The 18203-nt window shown below is 39.6% G+C and overlaps 2 protein-coding genes across 3 annotated transcripts in view; one reads left to right on the forward strand and one right to left on the reverse strand.

The window, feature by feature from the left end:
- Positions 1 to 230: 230 nt before the first annotated feature.
- Klhdc2 (kelch domain containing 2) lies at positions 231 to 12689 on the forward strand. Its single transcript, XM_048362287.1, has 13 exons — positions 231 to 658; positions 3157 to 3236; positions 4811 to 4928; positions 7134 to 7249; positions 7543 to 7624; positions 7935 to 8018; positions 9051 to 9131; positions 9204 to 9262; positions 9625 to 9734; positions 10144 to 10216; positions 11500 to 11587; positions 11671 to 11723; positions 12379 to 12689. Exons 1-13 carry the CDS (start codon positions 506 to 508, stop codon positions 12500 to 12502), a joined length of 1221 nt encoding a protein of 406 aa, XP_048218244.1. The 5' UTR covers positions 231 to 505; the 3' UTR covers positions 12503 to 12689.
- A 650-nt stretch (positions 12690 to 13339) lies between these two features.
- The window catches only part of Nemf (nuclear export mediator factor), a 46090-nt gene continuing 41226 nt past the window's right edge, over positions 13340 to 18203 (reverse strand). For both annotated transcript variants that reach the window (XM_048362275.1, XM_048362274.1), the window contains exons 28-33: positions 17957 to 18154; positions 15900 to 15932; positions 14529 to 14629; positions 14399 to 14442; positions 14234 to 14313; positions 13340 to 14024 (exon numbers count right to left, since the gene is read on the reverse strand). In XM_048362275.1, coding sequence (XP_048218232.1) covers positions 13947 to 14024; positions 14234 to 14313; positions 14399 to 14442; positions 14529 to 14629; positions 15900 to 15932; positions 17957 to 18154 — 534 coding nt within the window. In that variant the 3' untranslated portion in view covers positions 13340 to 13946. The remainder of the gene's footprint in view (positions 14025 to 14233; positions 14314 to 14398; positions 14443 to 14528; positions 14630 to 15899; positions 15933 to 17956; positions 18155 to 18203) is intronic.

The following is an 18203-nucleotide window of genomic DNA, read 5'->3' on the forward strand; positions in this document are numbered from 1 at the left end:
TCCTTTCGGGCGATGTCCCCGAAAGCAGGAAAGACAACCAATTTGGGGGGAAGATCTAACTATCCCAAGCCGACCCCGCTCTCCGCCATGGAATGGGACGCAGGCGCCGCCTCAGCAACCCGCTCTGGCGTCCAGCTCAGCGGCCTCGGTAGGCGGAGCCGCCCTGGGGGCGGGGGCTCAGAGTACTTCCGGGGCGGGGCGGGCGACTTCCGGTCTCAGCGTAAACAAGCGCTGGCGCCGCTGGAGGCGGGGCCCTGGTGCGAAGTGCGCGCTGTCCGAGGCGGCTACCTCCAGGTCCAGCTGCCGTCCCGGGTCTGTCCCCGCTGTCCTCCGGCCCGAGAGCCGGTAGCGGAGCGCCGCGCTCGGCCGAGGACGGTGGAGAGGCAGCGAGGGCTGCAGAGGCCTGGCCCCGCGCCTGCCACTTCCGTGCATTTCTTTCCTCCTCCTTTGTCTCTCTCGGCTCCCGGGCGCGGGCATTCTCGGTGCACTCGAGTGCGGCCTCAAGATGGCTGATGGCCACGAAGATCTGCGAGCTGACGACCTGCCCGGGCCAGCCTTCGAGAACTACGACGCCATGGAGCTCGCTTGCCCGGCGGAGCGCAGCGGCCACGTAGCGGTCAGCGACGGGCGCCACATGTTCGTCTGGGGCGGTTACAAGGTCAGTGGCGGCCAGGCCGCCGGCTGCCGCTCGGCTGCGGCCCCCGGGCCTCCCTCGCCGCGCGACTCGGCCCGTTGGCTCTCGTCCTTGCCGGGGACGCGATCTCGCGGGCCCCGGGCCGGACTCAGGGCTTTGCGAAGGATTTGCGCAAGGAAGAGGGGCGGTGGGAGAGGCCTTGGCGGCCAGGGGCCTCCGTCAGGTTGACCCGCAGGTACCGCGATGCACTTACGAGGAGACGTAGGGTTCCTCAGGGCCACGAAGAATCACCGTATCCAACCAAACCCTGTGCACAGTACCAGCTACACCTGGGCAGTTGGCCGGCACGCTATTGTTTCAGTGCCGGGCCATTTTTCGTATGGCTTAAGCCGAGAGGACAGAAGTCCAGAAGAAATTTTCTGTTAGTGGAGAAATTCTACCAGTAACCGATAATAAATCATCTATAACCCGCATCACCAGTGTGTGTAGCTCTTTGGTCTAAATATCAAGTGTTGGTCAGTTCAGCCAGTTACGTTTCTCTATACCGCTCCTCGGAGTCTCCTACTTAACGTCCAGACATTCTCTTCTTTGGTTTATATAAGGGCTTCCTCACACACTCTGCATTCTAGAATCTTCTTTGCTGTGGTGCTCTGATCTGATCTATTCCTACTACAAAACTCATTCGTTTTTGGCTTTAAAATGATCCCCGCTTCCCAATAGCTCTGATTGTTTGCTACACCAGGGCCTGTCCTGGGCGGACTTGCTTTGTGATTAAACGGCTTAGCTGTTCACCGGATCATAGTTGATCATTTCTGATAACTGTCACCATGTTGACATTCGGTCTAACCACAAATGCAGGAGTTTTTTGTTTTGTTTTTCCTTTGTTTTTGCGGTTCAGAACCTGCAGTGTGTTTTCCTCACCTTCCAATGAATGGGATATGGAAGGAGGAAGGCAGGTATGCATTGGCCATTGTCACATTGCATGTACTTATCTTGGAGCAATGTAGATCTTTTGATCAATCATACTTATAGCTAAACTATTCAGAATTCTATATGCAAAAAATCATTAAGAGTATGAACTTTGAAGTGTGGGGAAGGGAAAGACTGTCGGGGTGCATGGTTTGAGGTCTTGGATAGTTGGGGTGTGTGTGGGGGGAAGGGTCACTACCATTGAATGAAGTAGGTGATTCCAAACCAGGTTTTCCTTCACACTTTTGGCTGAAACCGGGGGAGTAGGCATTGGAAGTCCTTGGAGCTTCAAAGGCAATAAACTGACTTGATAGTATTTTTCCTCCCCCAAGCCAAGCAGCTTTACTCGAGTTTAACCTGCTGTGTTTCTTCCACTCCATCCCTTCCTCTTTTCCCCTATCCCTTCATCATTGGTATTGTAGAAAGAAATGGTTACATGGTCAGCCGCTCTGTTTTTGTCTGGTTAATACTTGAGCTTACTGGAGTCTTACACTGGTTCCTAGTGAATTGCAGTTTACTGTGCATTGATGTCATTAAGAAAGTGGCCAAGAAGGATCAGAAGCTGAAAATATTGAGCAGTTATCTAACATTAGGGAAAACTAGATTCCTGGTTCTGTCATTGCTTGCTAAGTAACAGCTAACTTACAACCTCTTTAAAAACCAAAACTATTTTCTACTTCTGTTGCTGTGAGGATTAGATAAAGCAGTTTATGGCAAGCAGTCTCTCATTTGGTAAACTTGGTCTTTGTTAGGACTTTAATACCTGAAGGGAAATGAAACAATGAGGAATCTATATGTTAGCATGAAGAATATGTGTTTGTGCAGTTCTGCCCTCTTTTGCTTGTCAGTGAACAGGAAGGAGGAAAGTTTGGCTACAAAACCATATGTCAGCGGAGATCAGGTACTTTGAAGTCTGCCATTCATGGACCTACAGGTACTCTCTCTTGAAGTGATGCAACTGAGATTTGGTGTATGGACTGTTCAGGAAATAGTGGCCTTTGACTTATTGTATCAAAAGTTTTTTTTTTTTTTTTTTGGCCAGTCCTGGGCCTTGGACTCAGGGCCTGAGCACTGTCCCTGGCTTCTTCCCGCTCAAGGCTAGCACTCTGCCACTTGAGCCACAGCGCCGCTTCTGGCCGTTTTCTGTATATGTGGTGCTGGGGAATCGAACCTAGGGCCTCGTGTATCCGAGGCAGGCACTCTTGCCACTAGGCTATATCCCCAGCCCCCAAAAGTTTTAATTAAGGGGCTGGGAATGTGGCTTAGCAGTAGAGTGCTTGCCTAGCATGCATGAAGCCCTGGGTTTGATTCCTCAGCACCACATAAACAGAAAAAGCCAGAAGTGGTGCTGTGGCTCAAGAGGTAGAGTGCTGCTAGCCCTGAGCAAAAGCAGCTCATGGACAGTGCTCAGGCCCTGAGCTCAAACCCCAGGACTAGCAAAAAAAAAAAAAAAACCCAAAAAACAAAAACACACACACAAAGATATGAGAACTATACAATGCCTTCTTAAAATGCCAGTTCTTTATATTTGCAATTTTTCTCATTATTCATAGAGCAACCAGGTGAGAGGCTTATATGACTTTTACCTGCCCAGAGAAGAACTGTGGATCTACAACATGGAGACTGGGAGATGGTAACTGGGGAATTATGGGGGCCTTAAGAAATTAAGGTTGCAAAGAAAAACATTGCATTTAATGAGTAAAATTTTGTAATTAAGGATGCTACGCACATTCTGAAAACAGTGTTCTGGTTTAGCTTAACTGCTAAGCTAGTTTTTTTCTCTCAGATATAGTTCAGTAACTTCTCAATTCTTTTATGACCCAAGAGAAATTACTATTCAGGATTTTTTGAAGCACTAAGTAATGAAGGCTTCAGATCCTGGAATAGGAACGTGATAAAGATTCTGTATATTTTTTAAGCAAAGTTGAATCTTTGTTTGCATTTTGTATCTTGGCTAAGGAGAGGATTTAATTTGTTAGGAACTGTTATATTTCAGATGGCTAAGAACTTTTTATCTACTCAAAGTTCTACACAATTCTCTTTGAAAAACAACAACAAAAGTTATGTTCTCAGCTGAAGATGTAGCTCAGTGATAGGAGTGTTCATGTAGTATGTGCTAGGCCTTGGATTCCATCTTCAGTACCACAATAATTGAATAGTATATTCTATTTACAAACAAAAATGAACTTAAATTTGTCTTTTATACAAATTAGTAATACTCAGAAATGATCCTTTGCCAGTGTCACAACTGGTAGTCAAGAACATTATTACTAGAAATAATATGTTTCTCAAGATTTTGGTTGGCTGGGTTGGGGATTTGGCCTAGAGGCAAAGAGTGCTTGCCTCAAGATTTTGGTTGGGTTAGTAATGTTGAGGGATTTATAAACTACTCTCCCCCATGGTTTGTTTTGTGAGAACTTTGTGCTTCAATATTTTATTGATTGTAGATCTCAGAACTAAAATGGTTCTACTTAGCAGTTAAATCAGCTATATCAGTTATTTCTCTAAATAGCAAATCAGTGTCAATATGAGCTGTTTGCTTAATCTGTGGAACTGGTAATTTATAATAATGCAGTGTTCCCTTACTTGAGTAATTCTACATAATTCTTAAAATTGAGCTGAGTGCTGGTGGTTCATGTCTGTAATCCTACCTACTCAGGAGGCTGAGATATGAGCATTGTGGTTGGAAGCCAGCCAGTGCAGGGAAAAAAACCTGTGATACTCTGATCTCCAGTTAACCACCCAAAGAAGCCAGAAGTTGAGCTGTGGCTCAAGTGGTAGAGTGCTAGCTAGCCTTGAGCATAAAAACTCAGGGACAGTGTCCAGGCCCTGAGTTGGAGTCCCAGGACTGGCACTCACACTCACAAAATTGTTAGGCGAAGATTAAGTGACAGTTACATCTGATAGTTTTGCCCTTTGGGTTCCTGGCTTATTAAGGGGGGCCCCCCACAAAAAAAAAACAAAACAAAACAGCCACTTATAGTCATGTAAATAAAAAGCGAGCAGTTTTGTTTAAGAAACATACTGTGGTCTCTAGGTGATCCCTAGGTTGAAAAGCTCTTCTTTTGTTGACTTGGCTCTAGAGCTCCCCATCACCAGCTCTTCCTTTTCTTCTCATTTATTATGAAGATCTAAGTAGAAGAAAACTTAGTTCATTTTTGCATATCTTTTTGTGAATCTTAATACATTAATTTCCCCTTTCCTCAGGAACAAAATGAACACTGAAGGGGATGTTCCTCCGTCTATGTCGGGGAGCTGTGCTGTGTGTGTAGATAGAGTGCTGTACTTGTTTGGAGGACACCATTCAAGAGGCAACACAAATAAGGTTAGTGCTTGTCAGGGCGTGGAGACCAGTTCAAGACAATTTATCCTATTGCAAACCTCAAAAATTTTAAGTTAGGCTTACACTTATTTCTTTTCTAGTTCAAAAATATATGTACTTAATTATGGAATGAATGTATTTTAGTATTTTATTAATTAGTCTGTATTATATACCTAGGCCTTTTAAAAGTCAACTTTCATTTGCTACCTGTGTGCAATAACTTCCTAGGTTTTCTTTGCTCTGTTCTCTTAGAGCTTCTTGTTCTCTTTCCCTGAGTGTTAAAGATAGTTAAAAAAGAACATCACAGGGCTGGGAATGTGGCTTGGTGGCAGAGTGCTTGCCTGGCATACATGAAGCCCTGAGTTTGATTTCTCTGTACCACATAAGCAGAAAAAAGCTGGAAATGGTGCTGTGGCACAAGTGGTAGAGCGTTAGCCTTGGGCACAGGAGGAAAAGGGACAGAGCCCAGTCCCTGGGTTCAAGCCCAGGACTGGCAAAAAAGGAACATCACAGACAAGATGAAGACCAGGTATAGTCATGAAGGAAAGGATAAATATGAACAGAACACCACTCAGAAAGCCATAAGGCTAACACTAAATAGTGTTAAGTAGTGACAGTCCTATAATATTGTTGCCTAAGACACTGCTGTTCAAGATGTCAGTTCCCTTCAGGCCAGTACGAGAAGTTTCAAAGGTATATGTGATACAGGTAGACACCTATCAGGTCATTTATGTGGCAGTTTATATGCTGAGTACTTAGTGGATCACTGGAGACAGAGATGAATGATAGTCTCACATTCTAGAAGGGACACATGCAAGTATATCTGGGTGAGATACATAAAACCTGGCACACAGTGATAACTGTAAATATTATTGGCTTTGAAAGAATCCTTGACGTTGGGTTTGTTAGGACTGAGAAATAGAATAAGGAAAGTGTTCACCCAAGAGGCGATACTTGAATGATGAAATAGAAAGGGCTTATCAGGGCGCTGTGAGAGGAACATATGTTGGCACGTGGGCTACAGAGCACTTTGACAAATGTAATTCCAGTTTTATTAATTTGCCAGCCCTGGGGCTTGAACTTAGGGCCTGGGCACTGTCCTGGAGCTGCTTTTGCTCAAGACTAGCACTCTACCACTTGAGCCACAGCACCACATCTTGCTCTTTCTATGTATATGGTACTGAGGAATTGATCTCAGGGTTTCATGCGTGCTAGGCAAGCACTCTACCAGTAAGCCACATTCCTAGCCCTCCAGTTTTATTTCTATGTATTGGTCTTCTGCTTGAGATCTCAACTGAAGAAAAGGTTCTATGCCCAAAAGATTTTTGGCTATAGTTGAGGCAAGAGGAAGAAATAAGTGACACAATCTAAAGAAGTTTAGGTGAGGAGAAAAGCTGTGGATGAGAGTGGTCGAGTAGTAGTTAGTATGGTAAATGCTAGGCTTGAGTATGTAAATTCAGCTAAAAGAAAGCCTGGGTGTCCCAGGGAATTTGTGTGTGTTTGTGTATGTGTGAGAGCCTGAATGTCAGTCCTTTGGAGGAAACCATAGGAAGATTAAATGAATAAATACTTAATTTTTTTTTTTTTTGGCCAGTCCTGGGCTTGGACTCAGGGCCTGAGCACTGTCCCTGGCTTCTTCCCGCTCAAGGCTAGCACTCTGCCACTTGAGCCACAGCGCCGCTTCTGGCCGTTTTCTGTATATGTGGTGCCGGGGAATCGAACCTAGGGCCTCGTGTATCCGAGGCAGGCACTCTTGCCACTAGGCTATATCCCCAGCCCCAATACTTAATTTTTTAGTACTAACTTTAGCTCCTACAATTAAGTTAAATTGATTTCAAAGGTAAAAATGTGTAAACCTAGACCTTTTGGTAGTATGGTCCTGATACATGAATTAAATCAGTTAAAGACTTGAAGTTCCTGTCTAAGATTAAAGCAAGATAAGTAGCTTGTGCCAGAATATAAGTGAAGTATTGCTGATTCTTGGTTGTAGAAGTGGCTATGAGAGAATATTACATGACATGTTCATAGTGATTTAGGCAGTTTATGTCCTGTCACAATTGATGATCATGAACCAAACCAGTCTACAGTCACAATTTAAGTACTGCTAACTTAGACGGCACCCTTATAAACAATCATAGTAAAATTAAATGCTAATGCTGAACTTCTGTCACATAAACCAAATCTAACTGAAACCATTGTTTCTGACAGTTTTACATGCTAGATTCAAGGTCTACAGACAGAGTATTACAGTGGGAAAGAATTGATTGCCAAGGAATTCCTCCATCATCTAAGGACAAACTTGGTGTCTGGGTATATAAAAACAAGTGAGTTACTATAGGTTTTGGTTTTTATGGGGAAAGTAGTTTACTATTCAAGTATCTTAGTCAGTGACTATTATAAGCATAAAACATACCATACAGGTCCCAAAAGGTTTAACTAATAATATATGAAAGCATTTAACTTAATGCCTAAGATATAGTTAAGTGTTAGCTATGTTGTTGTTTGAACAAGTACTTTCATATATTCAACTTATACCATATGTCAAAATACAAGGTCTCTTTATATGTCTTAGCTTGTAGATGTTTGAATGATTATATTTTGGTTCTTCATCAAACAGGTTAATATTTTTTGGAGGATATGGATACTTACCTGAAGATAAAGTATTGGGAACTTTTGAATTTGATGAAACATCTTTTTGGGTAAATGAAATTCCATGTTTTTCTTCATATGTTGAAATAATTTTTTTTTGGGGGGGGGAGCACTGTCCCTGCCTTCCTTTTGCTCAAGGCTAGCCCTCTGCCACTTGAGCCACAGCGCCACTTCTGGCTTTTTCTGTTTTATGTAGTACTGAGGAATTGAATCCAGGGCTTCATGCATGCTAAGCAAGCACTCATTCCTACTAAGCCACATTCCCAGCCTGAAACACTAATTTTTTTACACTCAGTAGTTTTGCTCATTTGTTAATCAAAGGCTGTATAATTTGTAAAATAACACAATTCTTTTCTGTAGAATTCAAGTCATCCAAGAGGATGGAATGATCATGTACATATCTTAGACACTGAAACATTTACCTGGAGCCAGCCAATAACTACTGTGAGTTACTGGGGAATAATAAAGAAGACAGATACACCAAAGATGGGACATGGTGTAAAACTTATTTTCTATGCAGACATTATATTCAGTGTAGATTATGTAACTTGAGCATAGGCAGGGGAGAATCAAGATGCATTGTACTCTTAACCTGACTTATGGAATTAAACCTCTTTGTACAGCTACTTAAAAAGCAATCAAACCTTACAGCTAAACAACTGTACAACTGGGGGGGGGGGAGGTGGAAGTGGGGGGAAAATGAGGGAGGAGGTAACAAGTTGGATAAGAAATATATTCACAGCCTTACATATGGAACTGTAACCCTCTGTACTTCACTTTGACAATAAAGAAAAAAAAAACCCACATCTGCCAGGCACTGGTAGCTCGTGCTTATAATTCTACTTAGGTGGCTGAGATCTGAGGACTGTGATTCAAAGCCAGCCCAGGCAGAAAAGTCCGTGAGAACTTCTTAGTCTGCAATAAACTACTCAAAAAGCTGGAAGTGGTGCTGTGGCTCAAGTGGTAGAGCACTAACCTTGAGCACAAAGAGGTTCAGGGACAGTGCCTCAGCACGGAGTTCAAGCCCCAGGACAGGCAAAAAACAAACACAAACAACAAAAAGAAACCCACACAGCCTTCACTGGTCTTCAAGGAATTAGAATGAAGAAAAGGTTTTTAAAAAGAATACAGAGACAACTCAACACCAAATCTTTCATGTGGCTGTAATGGTTAGTAATTACACAAGTAATCTAGCTTTAGATTAGAATTTACATTAAAGATTAGATTTCTTTTCCATGGCCCAGATATTATTTTAAAAGAAAACAATCATTCTACTGAAGTAGCTAGTCTGTTCAGTAATACATCTCAAAAACACAAAACTACAGTTCTTGTTTTGATGGTCAGCTTTTACTATTTCTGTTATCTAGAAGTCTGTACTTTTGCTTTTAAAATAAAGCTCAAATACCTGGATCTGATGCTTTCTCTGTGCATAAAAGTTCACTTATTTATTGTAGTGCTTTTGTAATTTTCTAATAGGGTAAAGCACCTTCGCCTCGTGCTGCCCATGCGTGTGCAACTGTTGGAAACAAAGGCTTTGTGTTTGGTGGCAGATATCGAGTGAGTAGATGAACCAATTTAATGGCTTGCTTTTGGTTTCTTTAAAACAGCTAACTACTTATCCTTTTTTAGGATTCTAGAATGAATGATCTTCACTTTCTTAATCTGGATACATGGGAGTGGAATGAACTGTAGGTATCATTTTATTTAGATAATTAGACAAGTTTTCTTTTTTGAAGAATTTCAGATTTGTTTCCTTTTATTTCCTATTAGGATATAATGAAATGTGCTTAAATTTTCTGTAGGCTTAAGGAAACAAATTTTTTATTTCTAGTTGCGTAATTGTGTGCCTGGTATAGCACGTGCTAAATATTTGCTGAAAACACAAAGTCTGAGTTCTTTCTGTAAAGAAATGGTTTACTGTAAAGAATGTATGTGTTAGTACCAAAAGAGTTTTTCCTGATCATATAATTTTTGAAAGAAAACTTCAGTATTCAATATGTATTAAACAGCTGCTTTTAATCAGACATTTTAACTTAGCTGTTGTTTCCAGAATACCACAAGGCATGTGTCCAATTGGCCGGTCTTGGCACTCACTGACACCGGTCTCTTCAGATCATCTTTTTCTCTTTGGAGGATTTACCACTGATAAGCAGCCATTAAGTGAGTCCTTTAAACATATGTATTTACATACAACTACATGTACATTGTAAATAAAATTAATGTTATATATATTTATACATCATCTACAAATAACAAATTACAAAAAAGGAGCATTTTAGATGTCTGTGGGGTTGGTTTTTTCCTTTCTACTCTATAAGACACATGTAATTGTAAATTGTACTTTAACTGTAAGTAGTTTCACATAAAAATCCATCCTTCCCAATAAAAACATGATGACCTGGAGCTCTTAAATGCCCTCCTGGAGGGCTTCTTCACTATCCATAGGGATGGTGGGAGTGGGGGTTATGGCCCAGTTTTTTTACCTTTCTTGCTAAAACTGTGCACTTCAAATGTCAATGTCATATTGACAGAGTAAATATATATCCTGTTTTTCTTTTGGTTTAACCAGGTGATGCCTGGACTTACTGCATCAGTAAAAATGAATGGATACAATTTAATCATCCCTATACTGAAAAACCAAGGTATGAACTATTTGAAATGTAATTCTTACACTGAATTAATGAGACACATAGATAAGCAAGATTGGTAAGAACGGAAGGTGTTTGGCAGCATATCAGCCTTAAGAAATTTTTCTATTCACTAAGGTTTACCACCATTCTTCTCAAAGAAAAGAAAAATGATAAAAATCCAGGTATCAGATGGTTGCATATGAAGACTATGGATTTGCACTTTTACTTCTGTTGTGAGATTACGTTAATAGTTAAAATTCATCATTAAAAGCTCTTTACATGAATTGAACTACACCTAAGTTTGTCAATAAAAACAAAAGCAAAGGAGAGAGGGAATATTTGAAAAGGGAGAGCAGTGGTAGAGCCACCTGTCTAAGCCTGAGGTCCTGAGTTCAAATGCTAGTACCATCCGTTCTCCCCCAAAAGTCAGGAACTGACGCTTAGGTTTGTAGTAGCACTGTAAATTGGTGATCAAGCAGCAGAATTACCTTAAAAATATGCTAAAAAATGATAACATTTCTATTAATGTCAATTATTACAAGTAATTATACATTCATTGCTGGCACTCAAAGAACATTTAGATACATCAGTTTGCATTTTTTCCCAAGCTTCTAATCGAAGTAATCATGCCTCTAGGACTTCATTTAGTACAAACAGTCTTTTCATGGAATTATCAGGCTTTGACAGAGAAGTGAATTGTTTTCTAAGGTAGGGCTTTTAGCATCCTTGGGATGTTCTGTGCAAAGCCAGTTGGCCTTGACTAGCAAAAGAGGAGAAGGTACATACCACAAACTCTTTCTTAAAAATTGCTAACAGACTAGAACACATTGTTCAGTTCTCATCCTTCATTATGCAAATGTGGACTATATCAGGGATAAAATAATATCCACATAAAATAATGATTTTTGTAGCTACTTTGTAATAACATGTAAAATTACTTAAGATTTTCTCAGGCTATTTGTTCTGAACTACTTTAAGATCCCTAGCCTTATTTCACCAGTTCTACCCTATACTGTAAAATAGTCAATTTAGTCTTTTTGATGTCTTGAGATTCAAGTTTTGGTTTTATTTATTTACTTACTACTGCCAGCCCTGGGGCTTGAACTTAGGGTCTGGTTCCTGCTCCTGAGCTTCTTTTGCTCAAGGCTAGCATTCTATCACTTGAGTCACAGCGCTACTTCTGGCTTTTTCTGTTTATGTAGTTCTGAGGAATTGAACCCAGAGCTTCAAGCATGCAAAGCACGCCCTCTACCACTAAGCCACATTCCCAGCCCAAGTTTTGTTTTTAAATACAGGTTATGGCATACAGCTTGCGCCAGTGATGAAGGAGAAGTAATAGTTTTTGGTGGGTGTGAGAACAACCTGCTGGTCCATCACAGAGCAGTAAGTATACCACTTGGTATTGCTATGGAAACTTACTTGTAAAGTACTTCCTTTGTAATCTACTCTGCATCTCTACTTTTTAGGCACACAGTAATGAGATACTTGTATTTTCAGTTCAGCCAAAATCTCTTGTACGGTAAGTAACTTTACTTGGTACTTCAACATTCTTAACAAACCAAGTTTATGGATTACTTAAAGGAAATAGTGAGGCTTCATTGAGATAACTAGTTTTTAGAGGTTTTAGCTCGGTGTTGGTGACTCATACCTGTAATCCTAGCTACTAAGAAGGCTGAGATTTGAGGATCACGGTTGGAAGCCAGCCTGAGCAGGAAAGTATTGGGAGGATTTCACATTGATAAGCAGCCACTAAGTGAGTTAATTGGAAACTCTTATCTATAATTAACCACCAAAAAGCTGGAATGGAAGTGAGTGTGTGGCTCAATGGGTAGAACACTAGGTGTGAATGGAAAAAGCTAAATAAGAGTGTGAAGCCCTGAGTTTAAGAACTAATTGCACAAAAAAAGGCTTTAGCACAGTGCCAGTGGCTTGGGCCTGTAATCCTACTCTGAAGGCTGAGATCTGAGGATCATGGTTCAAAGTTAGCCCAATTAACTACCAAAAAGCTGGAAGTGGAGCAGTGGCTCAAGTAGTAGAGATCTAGCTTTGAGCAGAAAAGCTCAAGGACATTGCCCAGGCCCTGAATTCAAGCCTTAGAATGCAAAAAAAAAAAAAAAAAAAAAAAAAAAAAGTACTTTTAAATAATAAAATTGTTTTCTCTTGTCTACTTTCAGGCTAAGCTTAGAAGCAGTCATTTGTTTTAAAGAAATGTTAGCTAACTCATGGAACTGCCTTCCAAAACACTTACTTCACAGTGTTAATCAGAGGTTTGGTAGTAACAACACTTCTGGATCTTAGGCGTCAAAGATAAAAAGCCTCTGATCAACGTGCATGGACAACCATCCTGTAATCATCGCAGAGCGGCTTCATTTGTATAATTACATACATTGTTGTAGTTTGCAGCTTTTTGGCTTTAATGTGCATGTGAATGGCCTAGAAAATCTATTTTTGTGTCTAAAGTTTACAATAAACGTATTTAACACTATTAACTGTCTTTTATCAAAGCAAAAACAGAAAAATAAAAGAAATGCTTTGGCATTTTTGGTCAGTTGTAGGGCTTGAATTTGGGGCCTAGGTGCTGTCACTGAGCTTCTTCACTAAAAACTAGCACTTTGAACCATACCTTCACTTCTGATTTTCTAGTAGTTAATTGGCGATAAGAGGTTCGTGGACTTTCCTGCCCAGGCTGGCTTTGAAGAACTGCAATCCTCAGATGTTAGCCTCCTGAGTAGTGAGGATTACAGGCATGAGCCACCAATGCCCAGCAATGCTTTGGCTTTTTTCCCCATGAATGATTATTACATTTGTTTTTGGTTACATATATATATGTGTGTGTGTATATATATAAATATAAAATGCAGAAACATAGTAAATTTACCATTACTAAAAACGGTAAATGTTTTTCTGCAAAAAATTAAAATTTTAGTTTATTATTTAAATAGTAAGAGTACTCTATATATTCTAGTAACTTAGTACTTTCTTAATATATTAATTTCAAATACAGCTATTCTCCACAGGAGACCAACAACTATACAGTACCTTGTCTTTAATGCTTTGGTATAGGAGCTGGGAAAATGGTCATGTTGACTACAGGTGTTGTCCATTCAATTAAAAACTTTGTGGCACATAAAGGGATAGAAATAAAGTATGGATTTATTCTCCATTGTGATAGGAGACAGGAAGAGAAGCCTGGCTAGGTCAGGAGACTTGAGTGTACACAGGAAGAACACAAAGTACAGGTACATAAATCCATGAAGATGATCAATACCAGTTGGCTCTAGGTGTTATTTCTCTGGCTATATCATGGTAATTACTGATAGTTCCTACAACTGGCCTAATATATTTTTTGCAAAGTTTTCAGGACATAATTCTAATGTTTAACTGATCCCACAACAACAAAAATCTTTTGTGACTGGCTTGTAATAATATATAGTAGATATTATATATAGACCACCAAGCCAGTTTAAGCAGTTGAGCCACTTCAATTTCTTTACATCATGAATAGTTAAGTGTTGAAATATCAAGTATAGGCGAATACAGATATATATCAGTAGTATTTAACTTTTCACCAATATTTCAGGAAATCCTATCATAGTGTTTCTTCTTTATAAAACTGGGGGGGGGGGAGTCGTTTTGGAGAATCTAGCAAGTCAATATTGAAGTCTTGTTAACATGGTGATTTCATCTTTGAACTTCAAAAAGGCTATAAAATTGGCTCCTCGCAAATGCTTTTGGATCTCATCTATTTCCTTTTTACATTCAGGAGATTGGGTGCAGACACTTTCACTTTTCCAGGAATGTTCCTTGATAAATCTGTGTCCTAAAATAAAAAAAAAAAGTTGCTTAATACCTTCACATCTTACATATTAAAATCTGTTTAAGACAATTATGTATCTTCTGTCAAACATTTCCAATATGATTTTATTGCTTCTATCAAGCATTTTCTACCAAAACAACAGAAAACAATCAATTGTTAATATTTTTAAATTGTACCATCAATCTCCACAGAGTTGTGAAGGAAAATTTTACCTTTACACTACGGAATAAGTCTTTTTCTCTGGCTGTTGCTTCTTTGGAATGCATGAAACTATTCAAGGCTGTTTTTGCAGCTGAAAATAGAAAACAGAAAAATCTACTTCCTGGTCCATTTACTAAACTGTTTAAAAATTACAACTCAAAAAAATGTTTGAGTACCTTTTCCCTTTTTTTGAACTCCAGGAGTAAGTTTCACTTTATACCTTTAAAAAGAAATCATGAGTTGCTAAATTTTATACAAACTTATAAAGATATGTCAACTATTCTGAGCAAACTAATGGTGACTTACTTGTAGTTTGTCATGGTAGTATAAGGGGCACATATTGGAATGGCAAACAGTAGTATGTCTTCAGGATGTGGCTGCCCTGTCAAGGAGTCAAAGAGATTTTCCTACAAAAGAGGAAAATAAAAACAAGTTATAAGAAGTTAATTTGTGCCAACCTTACAAAAGAAAACTCTTAAGGAAAGGCTGGGGTAGAGCCCATTGGTACAATGCTTAGCTGTATAGGTCTTGAGTGTACAAGCAAAGGTTCAGTCCCCAGTGCCACAAAACAAAAGGGAAAACTCATACTTCCAAATGGCACCTGAACATATTTTTATCCTTTTCTGATAGAAATATAATATAAACTGATAATTCTGCTGAGCCTTACCTCCAGCCCTCTTTTGTGCTACTCTTTTTTTTTTTGGGGGGGGGGGTGGCAGTCCTGGGGCTTGCCCTCCAGAGGACTATGAGCAATGTCTACAATGTCAACAGACAGTTTTACAATGGTAGGGTAGTAGAACAAATAGAGAGTGAACCATCTTAAATATGAGACAGATCCTGAAGATAAAGAATTACTACCCATCCCAAAGCATTAAATGTCAAAAATTGACAACTCTGGGCTAGATCAGAGCACTCTCTTAACTGTTCTTAAGAGAAATCCAAGCTTCTTAAAAGTTCTCTCAGTAATAGGCTATCTACAAGATTACCTTATTTATTGACACAGATTTAGGACAGAATGCTTGGTGCTGAATTGTAATTAGCAGTTGGCTTTTTTTTTTGTCATAAACCTTTCTAAATCCTTTATATATTTCTCAAAACAGTTCTGGACATGATAACACAGTGCTCTAGGCATTTACACACAAACTGTCTAAAAGATGACAGACTCATGAGAAATCCAAAGGCATAACTCCTCTGAACAACAATGTGCTGTTCCTCAAACTACCAGGAAGTGGAAAAATGTTTCAAGGGGTGGGCAAAAAGAATGGAAGAAGGTAAGCATATGTAGTCAAATTCAATGCACATTATGTAAAAAATGAACTGTGTAACTTGAGGGTAGGGGTGGGAGGTGGGGAAATGGGGAATGACGAAGGAAGGGGTGACATTCACCAAGAAGCACTCTACTTATAAACTGACTTACTGAATTGTAACCCCTTTGGACAACTGCTTTAAAAAAAAACAACCTCTCAGTAGGGATAATAGGGTTAGAAGGCACAAAAAGCTGAGGAAAACAGTATTTTCAAGTTCTTAGCAGAGAATTCAAACTCAAAGTTTGACTCCTGACAAGACTGCAGTTAGTTTTGATTCAGCCTTTCGCTTTTCAAGTAAATATATCAAATATTCTGGGAGAGGACGGCAATGAGTGTGTTGTAGTAGGAATCCCAATACAGAAAGTCATACCTCATTTCCTTGTTGATCCAGATCTTGCTCTTCCTGTTCCAAACATAAAAATTTAAAACAGCTATGAAGTTCCATATTATTAAGCAACAAGAAAAAACAGTGGTATAAGACTGTGCCATAAGACTGTGGTATAAGACTAACCCATAGGAGAGGGATCCCTGTTATATTCTTCAGTGTCCCAAGACTGAAGTAGATTACTATGTGCTTAATTAATATTCCTGAGAGGGATGACAAAGAGAAAAAAGAATTCTCTGAAGTGGTGGGGTGGATATTTCACATAAACTATGTTAAAGTGAATGTTGTAGGGTGAATAGAATGTGACAACTAAGCTTGCTGGTTTATTACCAAGAGAAAATAAAACCGACAGTTCTGATGAACAGAACTTTTATTTTTTAATATCAGCAGTTTAGGACAAACTTTTTAAATACTATGATATGCTTAATTTTGTAATCTTACAAAAGAAAATTCTACTTGGGGATGGTAGCCTACTGTCTCAGCCTGCTTAGGCTGCTACAGCAAAATACTATAGATAATTTATAAACAATGGAAATTTACTTCTTAGTTCTGTAGGCTGAGATGTCCAAGATCAGGGCACCAGCACATTCAGTGTCTGGTTAAAGGCCTGCATTAAAACTGGCAACTTGTCGCTGTGTCCTCACATGGAGGAGATACTTCCTTCACTTGATGAGAACGAATCCCATTCCTAAGGGCCTTATCTCTTAATATTACCATATTGGGTATTTAGGTCCCAACATAGGAATTTGGGGGACATAACATTCAAACAAAAGTCCTTGCCCTTGAAAAAAGGTTAAATATTCTCAGGAATATTGAGGCTTTGAGTTTACAGAATAAATTGCAGAATTCAATAAACTGAGTTTTAAAATTATTAAGCAAGAACGCTGTTCAGTAGAGGAAAAAGATAATAGTGATACAAAAATCTGTAAGCCTCACCTACTTTCAACTGAGCACACAATTAGAACTCAAAGCCGGACATTAGTGGCTCATGCCTGTAATCCTACTCAGAAGGCTGAGGATCAAGTCAGCCTAGGCAGGAAGTCTGTGAGACTCTTATCTCCAATTATCTACCAAAAAGCTGGAAATGGTAATGTGGCTAAAAGTGGTAGAGCACTAGCCTTGAGCACAGAAACAGGGATAGGGCCCAAGCTGTGAGTTCAAGTCCCAGAACTGGCATACACAAAATACTGAACTCAGACTTCAAATAAAAGTGCTGATCATGAAAGTATTATGGTTCCATTCAGCTTTTATTTTATAGAACTTATAAACTGCTTAGAATTTCAAGAGGCTACACATATGTAAAGAAGAAGATAACCTGGAATTTGGCCTTGGAATTAGTCGATGAAACAATGATTGTGACACAATGACACAATGATTGTGGCTGGAAAAATGTTATCTTCTCATTGCTTTTCCATTAAAGGACCAGGTCCTAGCACTGTACAGCCATTTCAACATTATGTAACAAAATACAGAAAATTACCCCATAGAAAAGCTTAGAGAAGTGTCTATTTTCCACTTATCTTCAAGATAAACTTAGTTCACTTTTTTTTCCCTGGAGGTTTGTACTCAGAGCCTCAAGCACTCTCCAATCCTCTGTCATAATTTAACTGAATTCTAGTCAGAACCAAATAAAACTTCCCCATAAAAGTGATTATTCTGTAAAGACTTTTAACAGTTTTTTGTCTTATTGTTCTTAGAAACCGTAGGTTTAGTTTTAGGGTTTTTTTGGTGTTGGTATGGGGCTTGTACTTAGGACCTCATGCTCTCAATCAACTTTTTCTGCTCAAGGTTGGTGATCTACCACTTGAGCCACACCTTCACATCCAGTTTTTTGGTGGTTAATTAGAGATGTGAGTCTCAGACTTTTCTTCCCAGGCTGACTTTAACCATCGAAAGATTTCAAACTCCTGAGTAGCTAGGATTATAGGTATGAGCCACCAGCACAGGTTGTATTCCTATGATGACTGCCTCTTGTCCTGGTTTCACCACTATTAAGTCCCAGGTTCTGGGAACCCTAGGCAAGAGCCTAAGGGCATCCTTACCTTGTCATCATGTGAGTCATCTACAGCCAAGTCTTGCACTTCGTGAGTTAGAACCTCAAGGGATGGAGTTTCTTTCTTAAGGCTGTCTGAAACCCTTTGTCCACCTTTGGGTTTCTGAGGCTGCTTTTTTACAGGTTCATCTTTTGCTTTTCCTTTCTTTCCTTTCTTCACTTTTTCTTCTTTGTTTGAACCTGCAGACTTCAATTCACAGAGATTTTAGCAAAAAAATAATATAGTCTCATAGAAA

Source organism: Perognathus longimembris, chromosome 14 (genome assembly GCF_023159225.1).
Source record: "Perognathus longimembris pacificus isolate PPM17 chromosome 14, ASM2315922v1, whole genome shotgun sequence".
NCBI classification, from domain to species: domain Eukaryota; kingdom Metazoa; phylum Chordata; class Mammalia; order Rodentia; family Heteromyidae; genus Perognathus; species Perognathus longimembris.